Below are 20,490 nucleotides of genomic sequence, written 5' to 3' on the forward strand. Positions count from 1 at the left end.
TTCTCTGGCATTAAGGTCTGGAGACTGGCTAGGCCACTCCAGGACCTTAATGTGCTTCTTCTTGAGCCACTCCTTTGTTGCCTTGGCCGTGTGTTTTGGGGCATTGTCATACTGGAATACACATCCACGACCCATTTTCAATGCCCAGAAAAACATCCCCAAAGCATAATGTTTCCACCTCCATGTTTGATGGTGGGGATGGTGTTCTTGGGGTCATAGGCAGCATTCCTCCTCCTCCAAACACAGCGAGTTGAGTTGATGCCAAAGAGCTCGATTTTGGTCTCATCTGACCACAACACTTTCACCCAGTTCTCCTCTGAATCATTCAGATGTTCATTGGCAAACTTCAGACAAGCCTGTATATGTGCTTTCTTGAGCAGGGGGACCTTGCGGGCGCCGCAGGATTTCAGTCCTTCACGGCGTAGTGTGTTACCAATTGTTTTCTTGGTGACTATGGTCCCAGCTGCCTTGAGATCATTGACAAGATCCTCCCGTGTAGTTCTGGGTTGATTCCTCACCGTTCTCATGATCATTGCAACTCCACGAGGTGAGATCTTGCATGGAGCCCCAGGCCGAGGGAGATTGACAGTCTTTTGTGTTTCTTCCATTTGCGAATAATCACACCAACTGTTGTCACCTTCTCACCAAGCTGCTTGGCGATGGTCTTGTAGCCCATTCCAGCCTTGTGTAGGTCTACAATCTTGTCCCTGACATCCTTGGAGAGCTCTTTGGTCTTGGCCATGGTGGAGAGTTTGGAATCTGATTGATTGCTTCTGTGGACAGTTGTCTTTTATACAGGTAACAAGCTGAGATTAGGAGCACTCCCTTTAAGTGTGTTCCTAATCTCAGCTCGTTACCTGTATAAAAGACACCTGGGAGCCAGAAATCTTTCTGACTGAGAGGGGGTCAAATACTTATTTCCCTCATTAAAATGCAAATCAATTTATAACATTTTTGACATGTGTTTTTCTGGATTTTGTTGTTGTTATTCTGTCTCTCACTTTTCAAATAAACCTACCATTAAAATTATAGACTGATCATTTCTTTGTCAGTGGGCAAATGTACAAAATCAGCAGGGGATCAAATACCTTTTTCCCTCACTGTAAGTATTCACCCCCCAGAGTCAATGCATGTTAGAAACACCTTTGGCAGCTATTACAGCTGTGAGTCTTCTTAGGTAAGTCTCATAAGAGCTTTGCACACCTGTATTGTGAAATATTTGGCCATTATTCTTTTCAAAATTCTTCAAGCTTAGTTAAGGTGTTGGAGATCATAGCTAGACAGCAATTTTCAAGTCTTGCCAAGCAGATTTAAGTCCAAACTGTAACTTGGCCACTCAGGAACATTCACTGTCTTCTTGGTAAGCAACTCCAGTGTAGATTTGGCATTGTGTTGAAGGTTATTGTCCTGTTGAAAGGTGAATTACTTTCCCAGTCTGGTGTAAAGCAGACTGAAGCAGGTTTTTCTCTAGGAGTTTGCCTGTGTTTAGCTCCATCACATTTATTTTCATTCTGAAAAACTATCCAGTCTTTGCCGATGTCAAGCATACACATACCATGATGCAGCCACCACCATGCTTGAAAATAAGGAGGCAGTTACTGAGTGATGTGTTGTGTTGGATTTACCTCCAACATAAGGCTTTGCATTTAGGCCAAAATGTTTATTCCTTTGCAGTGTTTTTTTTCTTCCAGTATTACTTTAGTAATTTTTTTCTGTATATTTGTATTATTATTTTCACTCTGACATTTAGGTCACTACAATGGTGTTGATCCATCCTCAGTTTTCTACCATCACAGCCATTGAACTCTGTAGCTGTTTTAAAGTCACCAATGGCCTCATAGTGACATCCCTAAGCAGTTTATTTCCTTTCCTATAGCTTAGTTCAGAAGGAAGACTGCATCTTTGATGTGTCTAAGTGGTTTAATACATCATCCACAGCATAATTATTAACTGGACCATGCTTAAAGATATATTTACTGTCTGATTTGTTATTGTTACCCATCTACCAATCACTGCTCTTCTTTATGAGGCTTTCGAAAAGCTCCCTGGTCTTTTTAGTTAAATCTGTGCTTGAAATTCAATACTTGACTGAGGGACCTTATAGATGTTGTATGTATGGGGGACAGAGGAAGGGGTAGTCATACAAAAATTATGTCAACCCCTATTATTTCACACAGAGTGAGTCCATATAACTTATGTGATTTGTTAAATTTTTACTTCATCTTTTTGTATTTTACCCACCCTTTTCTCCCCAATTTCGTCATATCCAATTACAATCTTATCTCATCATTGCAACTCCCCAATGGGCTCGGGAGAGGCGAAGGTCAAGTCATGTGTCCTCTGAAACATGACCCGCCAAACCGTGCTCCTTAACACCCGCCTGCTTAACCCAGAAGCCAGCCGTACCAATGTGTCAGAGGAAACACCGTTCAACTGGTGACCGAAGTCAGCCTGCAAGCGCCCGGCCCACCACAAGAAGTCGCTAGAGTGCAATGAGCCAAGTAAAGCCCCCCGGCCAAACCCTCCCCTAACCCGGACAACGCTGGGCCAAATGTGCGCCGCCCTATGGGACTCCAGTTCACGGCCGGTTGTGACACAGCCTGGGATCAAACCCGGGTCTGTAGTGATGCCTCAAGCACTGCGATGCAGTGCCTTAGACCACTGCGCTCTCGGGAGTAGACCCACATTTGACTTCTAAACTAATTTAGGATTGCCTAAACAAAGGGGGTAAATACTTATGCGACAACTATAGTTTAGTTATACATTTTTTAATTAAGTTGTACAAATGTGTAGAATTTTCTTTTCACTTTGACATCATGGAGTATTTTGTGTAGATCAATGGCAAAAAATGTCAAGGGGGTATAGACTTTCTATAGGCATTGTATGTGTGAAAGCATTTTTTAAACCAGTTGGAGGTATTGCTTTTCATTCGACATCTTGTCTCTTCTATGTCCTGCTGTGCGTTTTCCAGCACAATCAACGTTTTGTAATTTTTCCTAGGCTAATGGCTAGCTTATCTCTAGCCCACAATATGTCATAGGCATAGTCTGCATGTGGCTCCATCTATCAGACAGAGAAAGAAAATATCAAGAAGAGTATATATACACAACTTTATTTCTGTATCCGTATGAGTATTACAAGATCATTTGGGTTAAGTCTTTCATGGTGTTCAATCATGGAAATGGGTCAGCTAGGTCTACAATACAGTACAGGTAAATATAGTAGGCCTAGTCATTGAAGCTATTGTTAAGTTGCGGCGACCATTGTTGCAGAAGTTCTGCAGAGTCTTGTGCAATGAGAGCATAGCAAGTGCTACAGCAGAGTTTGAAGTAAGGCAGGTGCAACCATCAGTCCCAACTGCAGCAGAAACGGAAGAGTCAGGGTGCTTGCCCCTGATGCCTACAGAGAAGAGAGAGAGAGAGAGAGAGAGAGAGAGAGAGACAGAGAGAGATAACTGAATTTCTACACTCTTAGAAAAGGGGCAACCTAGAACCATCAAGGGTTCTTCTGCTGTCCCCGAGAACCCTTTTTGGCTCCACGTAGAACAGATGTAGAACCCAACTTACCCAACTAACCATCGTATAACCATTTAAGAACCCTTTGGTGATAAGATTCTACCTGGAACCAAACAGGGTTCTCTGGGACAGACAGCCGAATAACCCTTTATGGGTCATTCTTGTGGTGGGATTTACATCCACGAAAAACACTTCAAAATGACAAATTGTTACACATCATACATGTTTTTTGTTTAAATTGAACTGTTTATCAATCATAAAATAGACTGCAAGTGTTTTATACTGCAAAACGTTATGTTTATGCATTGTTTAAAGTACTTAGGCCAAGCAAATTGGCTTGTCCCAGTAGTGACCCAGTACAGTTGTAGTGACATGTTTTTTGCCGTTGGTGTAACCATCTTGAAAATCACTCATTACAAAAAAAATAAAAAAAATAAAAATAAAAAGACATACAAGGACCTCGCATTCCCTCCAGTGGCAAACTGTTGCACTGGAGGTGTCTATATTAAATACAATGATTAGCTAATCACACCATTTTAGTATCTCATACATTTGAGGATTCCATTGATCATTTGGTGTGTCTAAATAGTGTCATTGGTGTTACATATTTTAAATGAAGGGAAATTACACTGTGAGCACAATTATGAATCATATCACTTTAGTAAATTATTTTTAAAGGGTTAATGACCTTAGATTCGAGCATCTGTGTCCTCCATTTAAGAAAACCCTCAATTACCAAAATGTTGTCATTGGAGTTACAATCATTGGTGTAACTACTCCTGCTGGTGGCACAATGTTATCATAATAGTAAAACACTATTTAAAGTAATTAAGCTACCATATTAGTTAATTTAGAATGGGAAGATGTACCCAATGCATTTTAATTAAAAGAAATTGAGAAAAATTAAGTTAATTTTTTCCAAAATGCCACGCTCAAATGCCACTGCAATTCAAGAACCCTTGTGGCAGGCCTATAGACACTTTCTTCTTTCTAAGTCATCTAGGGTTTACAATCTCCAATTCATTGATTAGCTCAATCAATTTATAAAAAATACCTTGTTTGAGGTTTTGGTTCCATTATTCTGAAAGACAAAGGAAATAGGAACATTTTCACAACACTTTAGGCTGTTACTTGAACATTACCACAATACCTGGAAACGAATCACCACAACTAAGTGCTATTGATGATATGTCTACAATTGCTGACCTCTACATTGCTGAACTCTACAATTAATATGGTTAATCTCTACTTAATACTTTACTAATACTGATATGTTGGTTCTTACCTTGGCCTCTATGCCCACCTTGGCCTCTATGAACACAGAAAGCACCAGCAGGATGAAGACAGCACAGACCAGAGTTTTGTTCATGTTGAAGAGGGTTGAGTCTCTGAACAGCAAAAGTGTATCTGTGTCTATTTCAGCTAGAAGAGGGTGGGTCTGAAAGGGGTGTGTGCACCATGACCGCATGTGCGCAAGGACCGACATTTTACATTTTAGTCATTTAGCAGACGCTCTTATCCAGAGCGACTTACAGTTAGTGAGTGCATCCATTTTTCATACATACATCTGTTTTACAGTCATGAGCAGTGTAAATTAACTTTAATAGGGCCTACAGATTATTTGCATTGTATTGTATTGCATTGTATTGTATTGTTATGTTTTGTATAGCATGCATGGTATGTGTTCTGATCTAGGGCTAGGTGTGTGACAACTTTTGAAATAAAAGTAGACTAGTGTTTGGGTACATCATTCAATTTATATCAAGGTTTGTCGATGGATGATTACAACGTATACCTTTGGCAGGTTCTTCACCGTGGGAAGGAGGGTGTATTGAATTCTGGAACCAGCAACGAGCCAATGAAATGTCACGATCCACGTTACCAATGGCAACGAACTCCAAACAGTCCTCTGTATGTAAAAGAAGAGCAAGCATAATATTCGAACCTACAGAATCTAGAGTCATTCGCTTGTAAGTAATATATAAATTCATAGCATGACAAATAAAAGTTACTTTTGTTACTAAGCCTAATAATTGAACCAAGTGTAGACTTTCAGGACATTTATTTAGCGTTTTTAGCTGCTATGTGCTTGCATGTCAACCATGTCAATGTCAGCCAGGTGCTCATAAATATTGTATTTTTTACATTCATTGTTTAATCACAAAATTACCTCTGTACACTACTCTGCTAATCATTTGTGCATCCTATCGACCCCAAGTGTTTTATGAATGTGAGGAGATGAGCTCACCACTTTCAATGTTGGGGAAAAACCGACGGGTTCATCTTCCTGGGCCCATGAACCAGCAAGGGTATGTTCAAGAGAAAACAAAGTTGATCTTTTCCTAGACAAGAAGTATTGCAATTAGATGGATTTCCCATTCATTTGCATTACTAATGATTGCCAATTTTGCTCAAATAGGAGAAGAGTGCCTTTGAAGGAGAATCCATTTGCAGGTATGGAATTAAGGTATTTCAAAGCCAATTTTTTATTGAGCAGATGGTCAGGGGGCAGAACATAATTACAAGTAATTTGTAGACTGCAAATTGACCACAAGAAGCCCAAATATATATAATATTTAACTAAATCATTATAATTTCAAACATTGCGTGCATTTGTATATGATCACAAATCTCTCAAGTGTGCGTGGGAATACTTTGGAACAGATTTCCAAAATTAAAATAACTTGGAGCTGATTTGCTGGTGTTTTTACAGTCTTTTACGACCAACAATAAAAAATTAAAACTTTTTAGTATTATTTTTTGCTCATAAAACATGGATGGCCAAATAAAATCACCCAAGGGCCAAATTTGGGAGGGGGGCTGCCAGTTGGGGAAACCCTGCTGTTGTCTAACTATGATATATCACATTATTTGAAACCTGTACTGCCTCTGAATTTAGCTCTTTAAAAACCTGGGGTCATTCTGGTTGTGTTTTTTCCATATTTTTCTTTAGAATATGAAGCTACTCTGCTGAATGATGTATCTACTTTGAATCACCCTACGCCTCAAGCTCAAGCCACTGATATTGCCTGTCCTTCCAAATCAAAGGGCACACAAAGGAAAAGCAACAGCTGTTGTATGTTTGTTTGATGTCCTTGCAACTTGCCCTGTGCTGAAATATCCACAACCACAACCAACGTCACATCTGTCATGTTCAAAATAAGTGCTGTGAACACATACAATTTTCGACAACACTGTACGGTTGTTAGATTAGTTTGTGGTGTGCATTGACCACAAATTAGTGTCTCAATTACCTAATACAGCACTATGGTCATAAAAATGTGGGTTTGGTTTTCTGATGATATTCTGTAACATTGGAACAGAGGGTTATCAGAATCAGTAAAAATGTATGCATCACTGTACCGTAAGACGCTTTGGACAAAAGCGTCTGCTGAGTGTCATACAGTAGCCTTTATTATAAAGGTATTGCCCTTCCTGATCTAGTGAACGCTGACTGAACCCCACAGGTGCACCCCCTAGTGATTTTGAGCTGATGTCCTCCATGATGCAGAGGCTGAACCTGCTGGAGACCAAGGTGAAGACCCAAGCCCTGGACATTGACCACAAGGTGAGCCAAGGACCACACACCTTCAGACAAATGTGATGAGGTGGTGTTGAAGGAGTCAGGCGCAGGAAGGTAAATCACAGAATAACAGGCTTTAATCCACAAAGTACAGGTTTACGCAGAAATGCGTCAAACACACTCCAGGGCACAAAACAGGCGCACTGGAAAATATAAAGCACACGGGAAATACTCCCGTCGATACAAAATACACGAGCTCCACCGAGCTTCACTAACCTCCACAATAAACAATCACCCACACAGACGAGGAAGCAGAGGGAACACTTATACAATGATTAATGAGGGAATAAGGACCAGGTGTGTGTGATTGAAGACAAGACAAATGGAGTGATGATAAATGAATCGGCAGTAGCTAGTAAGCCGGTGACGCCGAACACCGAAACCTGCCTGAACAAGCAGGGGAGGCAGCCTCGGCGGAAGTCGTGACAACAAATAAATTACATTGTACATTACATTTGAGTCATTTAGCACACACTTATCCAGAGCGACTTCCAGTGCAATCAATGGAAAAACTGTTAACAACTCTGCATCTAGTTTCTGTGAACACCTCCAGCAAGACAGTGTTTTGGTTAGATCTGAAATCGACCTCAACCACATCCACCTCTGTGATCCTCCGCAACACCCAATCAAAAGCATGTATTTTAAAGGAATGCTCAGCCACAGAATGCTGATGAAGTTGCACAAACAGGATGCCTGTCACACAAGTGTTAAGTCTGCACAAATGTGTGAATGTTGCACCAGTATTCTGTAGTTGACCTTTGTTTCTTTATAGTGTGCATGACAATAGACTCCTTATTTGTATGACAAGAAACTCCTTATACTATAGTTTGTATAAGACACTTCTCTTATTTTGTATGACAAGACACTTATTATAGTTTGTATGATGAGGTAATAAGAGACCTCCTCAAGCAGCAACATATTTTCCAAAGTTGTGCTGTCGAGTTGAAAACAGACAGTGTTTGGGAGTAGTTCCACTATGTAATTGAAATAGTAATATACCTACATTTTGCAGTAGCTTGGTGGTAGTTTACTGAAATTCAAATCTTCATAGGTTTTTCAGTAGTTAATTACTTTTTTTGCCTTGCAAAGTATTAATCCCCCTTGGAGTTTTTCCTATTTTGTTGTAATTTAAATTGATTTTTATTTGGATTTCATGTAATGGACATACACAAAATAGTCCAAATTGGTGAAGTGAAATTAAAAAAATAACTTGTTTCAAAAAAATTTAAAAATAAATTATGGAAAAGTGGTGCGTGCATATGTATTCACCCCCTTTGCTATGAAGCCCCTAAATAAGATCTGGTGCAACCAATTACCTTCAGAAGTCACATAATTAGTTAAATAAAGTCCACCTGTGTGCAATCTAAGTGTCACATGATCTGTCACATGATCTCAGTATACAGCTGCGGAAAAAAATAAGAGACCACTGCAAAATTATCAGTTTCTCTGGTTTTACTATTTATAGGTATGTATTTGGGTAAAAATAACATTTTTGTTTTATTCTATAAACTACTGACATTTCTCCCAAATTCCAAATAAAAATATTGTCATTTAGAGCATTTATTTGCAGAAAATGACAACTGGTCAAAATAACAAAAAATATGCAGTGTTGTCAGACCTCGAATAATGCAAAGAAAATAAGTTCATGTTCATTTTTAAACAACACAATAGTAATGTTTTAACTTAGGAAGAGTTCAGAAATCAATATTTGGTGGAATAACCCTGATTTTCAATCACAGCTTTCATGCATCTTGGTATGCTCTCCACCAGTCTTTCACATTGATGTTGGGTGACTTTATGCCACTCCTGGCCCAAAAATTCAAGCAGCTCGTCTTTGTTTGATGGCTTGTGACCATCCATCTTCCTCTTGATCACATTCCAGAAGTTTTCAATGGGGCTCAGGTCTGGAGATTGGGCTGGCCATGACAGGGTCTTGATCTGGTGGTCCTCCATCCACACCTTGATTGACCTGGCTGTGTGGCATGGCACATTGTCCTGCTGGAAAAACCAATCCTCAGAGTTGGGGAACAATGTCAGAGCAAAAGGAAGCAAGTTTTCATCCAGGACAACCTTGTACGTGGCTTGATTCATGCCTTGCTGAAGCACCCCCAGATCATCACCGATCCTCCACCAAATTTCACAGTGGGTGCGAGACACTGTGGCTTGTAGGCCTCTCCAGGTCTCCGTCTAACCATTAGACAACCAGGTGTTGGGAAAAGCTGAAAATTGGACTCATCAGAGAAGATGACCTTACTCCAGTCCTCTACGGTCCAATCCTTATGGTCTTTTGCAAACCTCAGCCTGGCTCTTCTTTGCTTCTCATTGATTAAGGGCTTTTTTCTAGCTTTGCACAACTTCAGCCCTGCCCCTAGGAGCCTGTTTCGAACCGTCCTCGCCGTGCACTTCACCCCAGCTGCCGTTTGCCATTATTTTTGTAGGTCACTTGATGTCATCCTACAGTTGTTGAGTGAAATTCGAATGAGTTGGCGGTCATCCCGGTCAGTAGAGAGTCGTTTTCGCCCTCTGCCGGTCTGTAGCTTTGTTGTCCCCAATGTCTGCTGCTTGACCTTGTTCTTATGAACTGCCGTCTTTGAAATTTTAATGATGGAAGCAACCTGACGCTCACTGTATCCCTCTGCCAGTAAAGCCAGAATTGAACCCTTCTTTTCCTCACTCAAAACTTTCCTTTTTAACTCTTTTGGCATGGTCAATAGTTATTTTTAGATTAATATTACTTTTGAGGTACTATTAGCACTGTTTTTGCCATCCAGTTGGTCCTATTGCAAGAGGATAGTGATGACCACAGCAGTGGTTTTTATATTTTTCCTCGTTAAATAAGATTTGGTTAATGTGATTACCTAATCAGTACCTAATTCAGTAGAATGTGGTGTGCCTGTGTTGGAATTCAACAGACACTGGAATGGAATGGCTGTCATACATGTAGAGGTGCTGATTTAAGAAAAATTTGCAGTGGTCTCTTAATTTTTTCCACAGCTGTATATACACCTGTTCTGAAAGGCCCAAGAGTCTACAACACCACTAAGCAAGGGGCACCACCAAGCAAGGGGCACCACCAAGCAAGCGGCACCATGAAGACCAAGGAGCTCTCCAAACAGGTCAGGGACAAAGTTGTGGAGAAGTACAGATCAGGGTTGGGTTATAAAAAAATATCCAAAACTTTGAACATCCCACGGAGCACCATTAAATCCATTATTAAAAAATGGAAATAATATGGCACCACAACAAACCTGCCAAGAGAGGGCTGCCCACCAAAACTCACGGACCAGGCAAGGAGGGCATTAATCAGAGGCAACAAAGAGACCAAAGATAACTCTAAAGGAGCTGCAAAGCTCCACAGCGGAGATTGGAGTATCTGTCCAAAAGGCATGTGGGAGAAGGTACTCTGGTCAGATGAGACTAAAATTTAGCTTTTTGGCAATCAAGGAAAACGCTATGTCTGGCGCAAACCCAACACCTCTCATCACCCCGAGAACACCATCCCCACAGTGAAGCATGGTGGTGGCAGCATCATGCTGTGGGGATGTTTTTCATCGGCAGGGACTGGGAAACTGGTCAGAATTGAAGGAATGATGGATGGCGCTAAATACAGGCAGATACTGTTTCAGTCTTCCAGAGATTTGAGACTGGGACGGAGATTCACCTTCCAGCAGGACAATGACCCTAAGCATACTGCTAAAGCAACACTCGAGTGGTTTAAGGGGAAACATTTAAATGTCTTGGAATGGCCTAGTCAAAGCCCAGACCTCAATCCAATTGAGAAGATGTGGTATGACTTAAAGATTGCTGTACACCAGCAGAACCCATCCAACTTGAAGGAGCTGGAGCAGTTTTGCCTTGAATGGGCAAAAATCCCAGTGGCTAGATGTGCTAAGCTTATAGAGACATACTCCAAGAGACTTGCAGCTGTAATTGCAGCAAAAGGTATCTCTACAAAGTATTGACTTTGGGGGGATGAATAGTTATGCACGCTCAAGTTCTGTTTTTTTGTCTTATTTCTTGTTTGTGTCACAATAAAAAATATTTTGCATCTTCAAAGTGGTAGGCATGTTGTGTAAATCAAATGATAGTGGGGGGGGGGGCGCAAAAACCATCAAGCGCTATGATGAAACTGGCTTTCATGAGGACCACCCCAGGAATGGAAGACCCAGGGTTACCTCTGCTGCAGAGGATAAGTTCATTAGAGTTACCAGCCTCAGAAATTGCAGCCCAAATAAATGCTTCACAGAGTTCAAGTCACAGACACATCTCAACATCAACTGTTCAGAGGGGAATCAGGCCTTCATGGTCGAATTGCTGCAAAGAAACCACTACTAAAGGACACCAATAAGAAGAAGAGACCTGCTTGGGCCAAGAAAGACGAGCAATGGACATTAGACCGGTGGAAATGTGTCGTTTGGATTTTTGGTTCCAACTGCCGTGTCTTTGTGCGGTGTGGGTGAACGGATGATCTCCGCTTGTGTAGTTCCCACCGTAAAGCATGGAGGAGGAGGTGTTATGGTGTGGGGGTGCTTTGCTGGTGACACTGTCTGTGATTTATTTAGAATTCAAGGCACACTTAACCAGCATGGCTACCAAAGCATTCTGCAGCGATACGCCATCCCATCTGGTTTGGACTTAGTGGGACTATCATTTGTTTTTCAACAGGACATTGACCCAACACACCTCCAGGCTGTGTAAGGGCTATTTTACCAAGAAGGAGAGTGATGGAGTGCTGCATCAGATGACCTGGGCTCCACAATCGTCCGACCTCAACCCAATTGAGATGGTTTGGGACGAGTCGGACCGCAGAGTGAAGGAAAAGCAGCCAACAGGTGCTCAGCATATGTGGGAACTCCTTCAAGACTGTTGGAAAAGCATTACAGGTGAAGCTGGTTGAGAGAATGCAAAGCTGTCATCAAGGCAAAGGGTGGCTGTTTGAAGAATCTCAAATATAAAATATATTATATATATATATATATTCATAGTTTTGATATTGTCACTATTATTCTACAATGTAGAAAATAGTAAAAATAAAGAAAAACCCTTGAATGAGTAGGTGTGTCCAAACTTTTGACTGGTACTGTAAGTATTCAGACCCTTTGCTATGAGACTCGAAGTTGAGCTCAGGTGCATCCTGTTTCCATTGATCATCCTTGAGATGTTTCTACAACTTGATTGGAGTCCACCTGTGGTAAATTCAATTGATTGGACATGATTTGGAATTTCACACACCTGTCTATATAAGGTCCCACAGTTGACAGTGCATGTCAGAGCAAAAACCAAGTCATGAGGTTGAAGGAATTGTCCTTAGAACTCAGAGACAGGATTGTTTCGAGGCACAGATCTGGGGAAGGGTACCAAAAAATGTCTGCAGCATTGAAGGTCCCCAAGAACACAGTGGCCTCCATTATTCTTAAATGGAAGAAGTTTGGAACCACAAAGACTCTTCCTAGAGCTGGCCGCCCGGCCAAACTGAGCAATCGGGGGAGAAGTGCCTTGGTCAGGGAGCTGACCAAGAACCCTATGATCACTCTGACAGAGCTCCAGAGTTCCTCTGTGGAGATGGGAGAACCTTCCAGAAGGACAACCATCGCTGCAGCACTCCACCAATCAGGCCTTTATGGCAGAGTGGCCAGACGGAAGCCACTCCTCAGTAAAAGGCACATGACAGCCCGCTTGGAGTTTGCCAAAAGGCACCTAAAGGACTCTCAGACCATGAGAAACAAGACTCTTTGGCCTGAATGCCAAGCGTCACGTCTGGAGGAAACCTGGCACCATCCCTACGGTGAACCACGGTGATGGCAGCATCATATTGTGGGGATGTTTTTCAGCGGCAGTGACTGGGTGACTAGACAGGATCGAGGGATAGATGAATGGAGCAAAGTGCAGAGAGATCCTGGATGAAAACCTGCTCCAGAGCGCTCAGGACCTCAAACTGGGGCAAAGGTTCACCTTCCAACAGGACAACAACTCTAAGCACACAGCCAAGACAACGCAGGAGTGGCTTCGGGACAAGTCTCTGAATGTCCTTGAGCGCCCGGACTTGAACCCGATCGAACATCTCTGGAGAGACCTGAAAATAGCTGTGCAGCGACGCTCCCCATCCAACCTGACAGAGCTTGAGAGGATCTGCAGAGAAGAATGGGAGAAACTCCCCAAATACAGGTGTGCCAAGCTTGTAGTGTCATACCCAAGAAGACTTGAGGCTGTAATCGCTGCCAAAGGTGCTTCAACAACGTACTGAGTAAAGGGTCTGAATACTTATGTAAATGTGATATTTCAGTTTTTGTATTTTTCATAAATTTTCTACAATTTCTAAAAACCTGTTTTTGATTTATTATTATGGGGTATTGTATGTAGTTTGATGGGGGGAAAAACAATTAAATCAAATTTAGAATAAGGCTGTAACGTTACAAAATGTGGAAAAGGCAAGGTGACTGAATACTTTCCGCATGCACTGTATATATTTTTAAAACCAGTACAATTTATGACTTTTCAGACTTAGATATAATACCTTTTTACAAGGCAGTTTTGATGTGGTGAACTACTTTTTCAAAGTAGCTTTAGTTAAACAAACTATATTTCTCTTAAGGGTAGCTTTGCTGTAGCTCAAATTCATCCAGTGTGAAGTAATTGGTAGCTTGGTAAACTATATTTTCATAGTAGCTTCCCCAACACTGAAAACAGAGACTAAAGGCAGTAGTGGTCTATACACATCCGACTAGTATTCTATCCATGAAGTACATGCCCAAACATTGATATACATCCAGACCAAGCTCTTGACTTGACAACATATCTTTGTTAATTTAGTTATTTTCTATTTGAAGGAGAAAATTATTACAGTTCTGGAGGAGAAAGTGAAGCTTCTTCAGAAGTCAAAAGGTAGTTATTTCAGCCTACCGTACATCTCATACAGCTCTGGAACCACAGAGCTCCAGTCACAACACATGTAGGCCTAGTATTCATGTCTTTATAGAAATACAGCCCCATATAGGCCTATACAGTGTACTCTACCTCTCTGTCATCTCCCTCTCATCTCTGTTAAGTGAAAATAAAATATATTAAGAGTATGGAACAAGTCGTGTTTGGTTAACCAAGACCATTCTGTTTCTGTGGTTTTTAGAGAAAAACAGTGATAGGAGCAGAGAGGATGATCTCATAAGAACATGCCACAGGCTTCAGGGCCAGGTATTGGAGATGGAGGTAAGACCATCATCACCATGGTGATACAACGGTGCAATGTTTTTGTTGCAATGTTTTTTTTGGGTCCTCGGCTATCATTTTGGTACATTGCACAGACATGGATGGACCGCACTGTGTGATTTACAATATATCTTATGAAGTCAGTGCATGTCCAATTTAGACTTGAACTTTACTACATACAGTACAACAGAGAAGTTGAGTTGTGGTGGTTGAGTCATCTCTAAGTCTGTTCTAAATAGTTTAGTTCACCTCTTTAACTAATGTCACTGCAAAGTTTTTCTTCTTTAAACTCTGTGGGGTTTTTTTAACCACACAGCGGTTTCTGAACTACTACGGCATGATCTGGGTGGGGAACGTAGAGAGGAGTGCGACACAGCCAGTCAACAGGAAGTAGAGGAAGCTGAGCAGACCCAGAGCTCCGAGAGAGGGGTGTGGCAGCCAGGTAAAGGAACCAGGGAGGTATTAAGTGCTGAACCTTATGTTGCAGATATAAATATTATTAATAGAGCTGCTAAGATTCCCTATTCTATCTGACAGACAATCATATTCTTTCTACATGATACATTTCTATCTGAACATGCTGTAACAGTACACCTTCCTTAACAGGTAGCCCCAGTATTCAGTGACCCTCTAATCCTCACCATAGGCCTGACTTTCAATTTACACTTGAAGTAAAACCTAATCAAATCACATTTTCAAACTGTCATTTCCAACAGTACAAAGCAGCTGCCAAACAACAAAGAAGAGGTTTCTTTCATGACTTTGTTGTTTCAATGCACCAGTAAAGTTTCAAAGAGCTGTGCTCATGTGATGCCTGGATAGTTTTCAAACAGAAAATCTTTAATTATGCATTCACTTATTATGGTGACCTGTGTTTTTGCAGAGACCTCTGTGGCCAGGAGGAACTTCCAGATGAACTTTGACCTGGTGCTCCAGAACATCCAGCAGTTGAACATCCTGGCTGGAGAAGGAGAGTCCTACATCAGGGCCACGTCCAGAGGGGCACAGCTGGCCCAGCAGCACCTCATCCCACTACAGCTCTACAGCAATGGCATCTTCATGTTCAATGGGCCCTTCCGCTCTTACCAGGAAGCCAGCACACAGGTACAGACAGAGACTATATAGGGAATACTCGCTACACTCTGACTGGCTAGTCAGTACATAATCTCAGCACCCAGAACCAAATCAGCTACTGTTAAGGCTATTACGAGAGAGTACAACACACCTAGACCAGGCACTGAAACTTAGACTAGATATTTAAACCAGGCATGACTTTAGATACATATTCACTGAAGATTATTTGATTTCAATGTTTCCATATATTGACTCTCTCTCAGATTGTAGCAGACAGAATAACTATGAACAGAAAGCTCAGTTTGTATCTGTCCAATGTGTCTGACACCCAGCCGCTAATGACTTTAACAGCAGTGCATGCAAGACCTGATGGACGAATACTTCCCTTCTGAGCTACAGGACAGGTTTGCAGATGGGGTGCCCTTTCAGGTGTGTGTGTGCATGCGTGAATTTCAAATGTGCTTACGGTAAGAAAACTGACGACATGGACAACATATTTCCTGTTTGTTTTGTGGTGAGTAGTGGGACTTCCTCTTTTGGTGTTCACAGGTTCATGACAGGCGAGAGGAGGAGTTCAAAGAGAGGCGACCGTGGGCAGAGTTCCCTGGGAAGGGGCAGGCTGTTGTTGGAGGCACAGAGGGGGAGAAATCAACAGAGAGCTTAGGACACGCCTACTGTACACTCTCTCAGATACCCGGTCGGTCCTCTCAGTATCACTTCAATTTGTTCCCCAAAACATGTGCTACACTTCACAAACTAGTTGAACCAACTTCAAAGGTGGAATCTCAATAGTATTTATTGGATTCCTCGAGTCCTCTCTCCTCCTCCTGAAAATGCATGAGATGGCGAGGAACCTTGGATCTTCTCCAATGTGTTTTGAGGAGAGAGAACACAAGGAATCAAAGAAATACAATTGAAATTCACATTTGAAGTTGGTTCAACTATACGTGTATCACTTGAGATTCACCCCAAGCCTCCTTTGCTCTGATTTGAACATTGATTTGCCCACAGACAGAAAACTGACAATGGACCAGTTCCTGAACAGGCTTCCCAAGGTGGTAGTGAAGGCTGGTAGAGTGATTGACATCAGGGACTCACTGAAAGCCAGTCTACAGGTGAGACCGATCTTTTGCATGTTTCTGCTTGTACCTGAAGATGATGGACATGAGTACTATATGTTAGTAAATGTCTGTGTCTTGAGTTTAGGGCTCTTCTGATGCTCCAAACAGCCATGCTGTGACCCTCATAGACACACCAGTGCTACAGGCCATGAAAGAGAGGTATGCAGGTACACTATCTAGAACTATTCACAAAACTCTTTCACTTCCACCACTAGGGGGCCTTGTGGGCCCTGGTGACAGAGGAGACCCAGGAAGAGGGACACACATTTGCCAATGTGGGTTATTAACCTGTTCTCTAACTCAGGTTGGAGTGGCATGAGACGGCCCGTGATGTCACCACACTGAGGGTGAAGTCAGAGGATGGCGAGCACACCTACATCATGAAAATGCGCTTCTCTGAGACCATAGGTCACCTGCGCCAGTATCTGGACAAGCACAGGTGGGTTGGGAGCCATTACCACAAAATGCTGTGCAGAGTATTTTGCCCAGGAAGTCCATCAGGTTCACAGTACTTAATCTCAGTCACAGTGACTTTTGGGTCATGTTAATCTCGGACACCCAGAACTAAAATCTTGCATACTGCAAAAATGGAAGAGGCAAGTGGAAGGGGGAGAAAATAAGGATCTTGTCTGTCAGCCCTGCATTCAAGACCAAAATTGTTTAAAGAAAATTGTGATAAATAGAAAAGTATACTAGTTTCATTTAAAGACCAAAAAAGTGACAGCTGTGCCATACAGATTGCAAAATAGTTGGGAAGAAATTCTCAATGTACCGATTCCATGGCACATGGTTTATGAACTGATAGACAAAACGCCAGATTCAAAACTTTTATCATTTAAATTATTATACAAAATTCTTGCAACTAACAGTATGTTATATATACAGTTGAAGTCGGAAGTTTACATACACTTAGGTTGGAGTCATTAAAACTTGTTTTTCAAGCACTCCACAAATTTCTTGTTAACAAACTATAGTTTTGGCAAGTAAGTTATGACATCTACTTTGTGCATGACACAAGTAATTTTTCCAACAATTGTTTAGACGGATTATTTCACTGTATCACAATTCCAGTGGGTCAGAAGTTTACATACACTAAGTTGACTGTGCCTTTAAACAGCTTGGACAATTCCAGAAAATGATGTCATGGCTTTAGAAGCTTCTGATAGGCTAATTGACATCATTTGAGTCAATTGGATGTATTTCAAGGCCTACCTTCAAACTCAGTGCCTCTTTGCTTGACATCATGGGAAAATCAAAAGAAATCAGCCAAGACCTCAGAAAAAAAATTGTAGACCTCCATAAGTCTGGTTCATCCTTGGGAGCAATTTCCAAAAGCCTGAAGGTACCACGTTCATCAGTACAAACAATAGTACGCAAGTATAAACACCATGGGACCACGCAGCCGTCATACCGCTCAGGAAGGAGACGCGTTCTGTCTCCTAGAGATGAACGTACTTTGGTGCAAAAAGTGCAAATCAATCCCAGAACAACAGCAAAGGACCTTGTGAAGATGCTGGAGGAAACAGGTACAAAAGTATCTATATACACAGTAAAACAAGTCCTATATCGACAACCTGAAAGGCCGCTCAGCAAGGAAGAAGCCATTGCTCCAAAACCGCCATAAAAAAAGCCAGACTACGGTTTGCAACTGCACATGGGGACAAAGATCGTACTTTTTGGAGAAATGTACTCTGGTCTGATGAAACAAAAATATAACTGGTTGGCCATAATGACCATCGTTATGTATGGAGGAAAAAGGGGGTGGCTTGCAAGCCGAAGAACACCATCCCAACTGTGAAGCACGGGGGTGGCAGCATCATGCTGTGGGGGTGCTTTGCTGCAGGAGGGACTGGTGCACTTCAAAAAATAGATGGCATCATGAAGAAGGAAGATTATGTGGATATATCAAAAGCGAAATCTCAAGACATCAGTCAGGAAGTTAAAGCTTGGTCGCAAATGGGTCTTCCAAATGGACAATGACCCCAAGCATATTTCCAAAGTTGTGGCAAAATGGCTAAACGACAAAGTCAAGGTATTGGAGTGGCCATCACAAAGCCCTGACCTCAATCCTATAGAACATTTGTGGGCAGAACTGAAAAAGCGTATGCGAGCAAGGAGGCCTACAAACCTGACTCAGTTACACCAGCTCTGTCAGGAGGAATGGGCCAAAATTCACCCAACTTATTGTAGTAAGCTTGTGGAAGGCTACCCGAAATGTTTGACCCAAGTTAAATTAACAGGTGTGCCTTCTTAAAAGTTAATTTGTGGAATTTCTTTCCTTCTTAATGTGTTTGAGCCAATCAGTTGTTGTGACAAGGTAGGGGGGTCACAAAAACCATCAAGCGCTATAATGAAACTGGCTCTCATGAGGACCGCCACAGGAATGGAAGACCCAGAGTTACCTCTGCTGCAGAGGATAAGTTCATTAGAGTTACCAGCCTCAGAAATTGCAGTCCAAATAAATGCTTCACAGAGTTCAAGTAACAGACACATCTCAACATCAACTGTGAATCAGGCCTTCATGGTCGAATTGCTGCAAAGAAACCACTACTAAAGGACACCAATAATAAGAAGACTTGCTTGGGCCAAGAATCACGAGTTCAAATTTGAGATTTTTGGTTTCAACCGCTGTGTCTTTGAGAGACATGTGCATGTGTATTTTCCACCGTAAAGCATGGAGGAGGTGTATGGTGTGTGGGTGCTTTGCTGGTGACACCGTCTGTGATTTAGTTAGAATTCAAGGTACACTTAACCAGCATGGCTACCACAGCATTCTGCAGCGATAAAAAAATCAAGAAAAATCCTTGAATGAGTAGGTGTGTCCAAACCTAAGATAATATACATTCATATAAAATATATATGGGGGATTGGAAGTGATGCAGACAATTACATTGATAGGAGCCACAATCTTTATGCAATATTAAAGCTGATCCACCCCCCTATTTTTTAAATAAATAATAATCTGGCATAATTGCCTCATGCTCAATTAAGTTCTGGGGGGAGACGTGCTAGAAAATGTACTAACGAGACTAGCCAAGTGTCCACTCCTCTAAATGGAAACTCTGTTAGTTTTGGGCAAGTCTATGGGCCAAATGATCCTATCTGCGGAATCATGATTTGTCCAAATGATCAGTGACGAAAAATCTGCGTACCAGAACAAAGCCGCATCCCAGTCTGTTGACATGTAATGAAAGCCCAGTCCTGTGCAATGCCATCCCTATCAACTCTCTCTCCCTCCCTCTCAATTTCAGATGGACAAATGCCCCAGCATATGACATCATCAGTGCGTTCCCACAGCGCTGCTACAGTGAGGATTCCCAGACACTCCTCTCCTGCGGGCTCACTCCCAATGCTGCTCAGGACTAGGCCAAGCCCACCTCAATGAGAGAACAATCGCCTTGTCACGCTCCTCATGGTTATAAAATATTTACTTTCATAAACATGTATATTCAGATCTGATAGGGATGTGGCACTGGAGGGCGCCAACACTTACAAAACTTTTTTTCAGGATCATCATGACATTGGAAAATCCTAAATTCCATTGGAATACAATAACTTGCATAATTATTGATGCTGATGCAGACAATTCACCTTGAACCATGACTGCTTAAAAAGGTAGAGTTAGCAAAATAACGTTGCATGAGCAGCACCGCAGATATTGCGATGAGAAAGACTTGGTCTCAGTCACACTCAGTATCTGCACATGGGCACGGGTTCGCTTCACGCTCTTACAACGTGGTAGCCAAGGGACCAAAACAGCAGAGCCGTTTAGCCTCGCGCTTCAATGCTCTTAGCTGTTGCGGAACATTGACCCACTATGCCAGGGTTCTTCAATTCCGGTCCTGGAGGGCCGAAACACTTCTGTTTTTTATTTCTACCTGGTAGTTAATTGCACTCACCTGGTGTCCCAGGTCTGAATTAGCCCCTGATTAGAAGGAGAGGATGAAAGAGGTGTTTCGGCCCTCCAGGACCGGAATTGAAGAACCCTGCACTA

General features: G+C 41.9%; 1 protein-coding gene and 1 long non-coding RNA gene across 5 annotated transcripts; one reads left to right on the top strand and one right to left on the bottom strand.

Annotated features, from left to right (window-relative positions):
• Positions 1 to 3,096: 3,096 nt before the first annotated feature.
• LOC121560607 lies at positions 3,097 to 4,908 on the bottom strand. Its single transcript, XR_005999031.1, has 3 exons — positions 4,801 to 4,908; positions 4,570 to 4,596; positions 3,097 to 3,399 (listed from the first exon to the last, which is right to left on the bottom strand). It is a non-coding gene; the product is annotated as an uncharacterized LOC121560607 (long non-coding RNA).
• A 254-nt stretch (positions 4,909 to 5,162) lies between these two features.
• Positions 5,163 to 20,365, top strand: LOC121560610 (UBX domain-containing protein 11-like). Of its 4 annotated transcripts, none has more exons than XM_045215352.1 (15): positions 5,163 to 5,485; positions 5,734 to 5,824; positions 5,935 to 5,982; positions 6,469 to 6,591; positions 6,983 to 7,083; positions 13,926 to 13,980; positions 14,222 to 14,301; positions 14,618 to 14,743; positions 15,185 to 15,405; positions 15,727 to 15,804; positions 15,925 to 16,072; positions 16,387 to 16,490; positions 16,582 to 16,655; positions 16,801 to 16,935; positions 19,748 to 20,365. In XM_045215352.1, exons 7-15 carry the CDS (start codon positions 14,265 to 14,267, stop codon positions 19,860 to 19,862), a joined length of 1,038 nt encoding a protein of 345 aa, XP_045071287.1. In that variant the 5' UTR covers positions 5,163 to 5,485; positions 5,734 to 5,824; positions 5,935 to 5,982; positions 6,469 to 6,591; positions 6,983 to 7,083; positions 13,926 to 13,980; positions 14,222 to 14,264; the 3' UTR covers positions 19,863 to 20,365. The 4 variants fall into 4 exon arrangements, with proteins under 4 accessions (XP_045071287.1, XP_045071286.1, XP_045071288.1 ...); XM_045215351.1 differs by having other exon boundaries at positions 5,935 to 5,969; XM_045215353.1 differs by lacking the exon at positions 6,469 to 6,591 and having other exon boundaries at positions 5,935 to 5,969.
• The last annotated feature ends 125 nt before the right edge of the window (positions 20,366 to 20,490 follow it).

The sequence above is a fragment of the Coregonus clupeaformis genome, unplaced genomic scaffold, assembly GCF_020615455.1.
Source record: "Coregonus clupeaformis isolate EN_2021a unplaced genomic scaffold, ASM2061545v1 scaf0427, whole genome shotgun sequence".
Classification (NCBI taxonomy): domain Eukaryota; kingdom Metazoa; phylum Chordata; class Actinopteri; order Salmoniformes; family Salmonidae; genus Coregonus; species Coregonus clupeaformis.

Bases quoted from the DNA above. Each gene is read 5' to 3' on its own strand.
- LOC121560610 (XM_045215352.1), top strand. From the start codon at position 14,265: ATGCCACAGGCTTCAGGGCCAGGTATTGGAGATGGAG. The intron at 14,744-15,184 runs GTAAAGGAACCA...GTGTTTTTGCAG, and splicing joins GAGAGGGGTGTGGCAGCCAG to AGACCTCTGTGGCCAGGAGG. The intron at 16,656-16,800 runs GTATGCAGGTAC...TCTCTAACTCAG, and splicing joins CTACAGGCCATGAAAGAGAG to GTTGGAGTGGCATGAGACGG.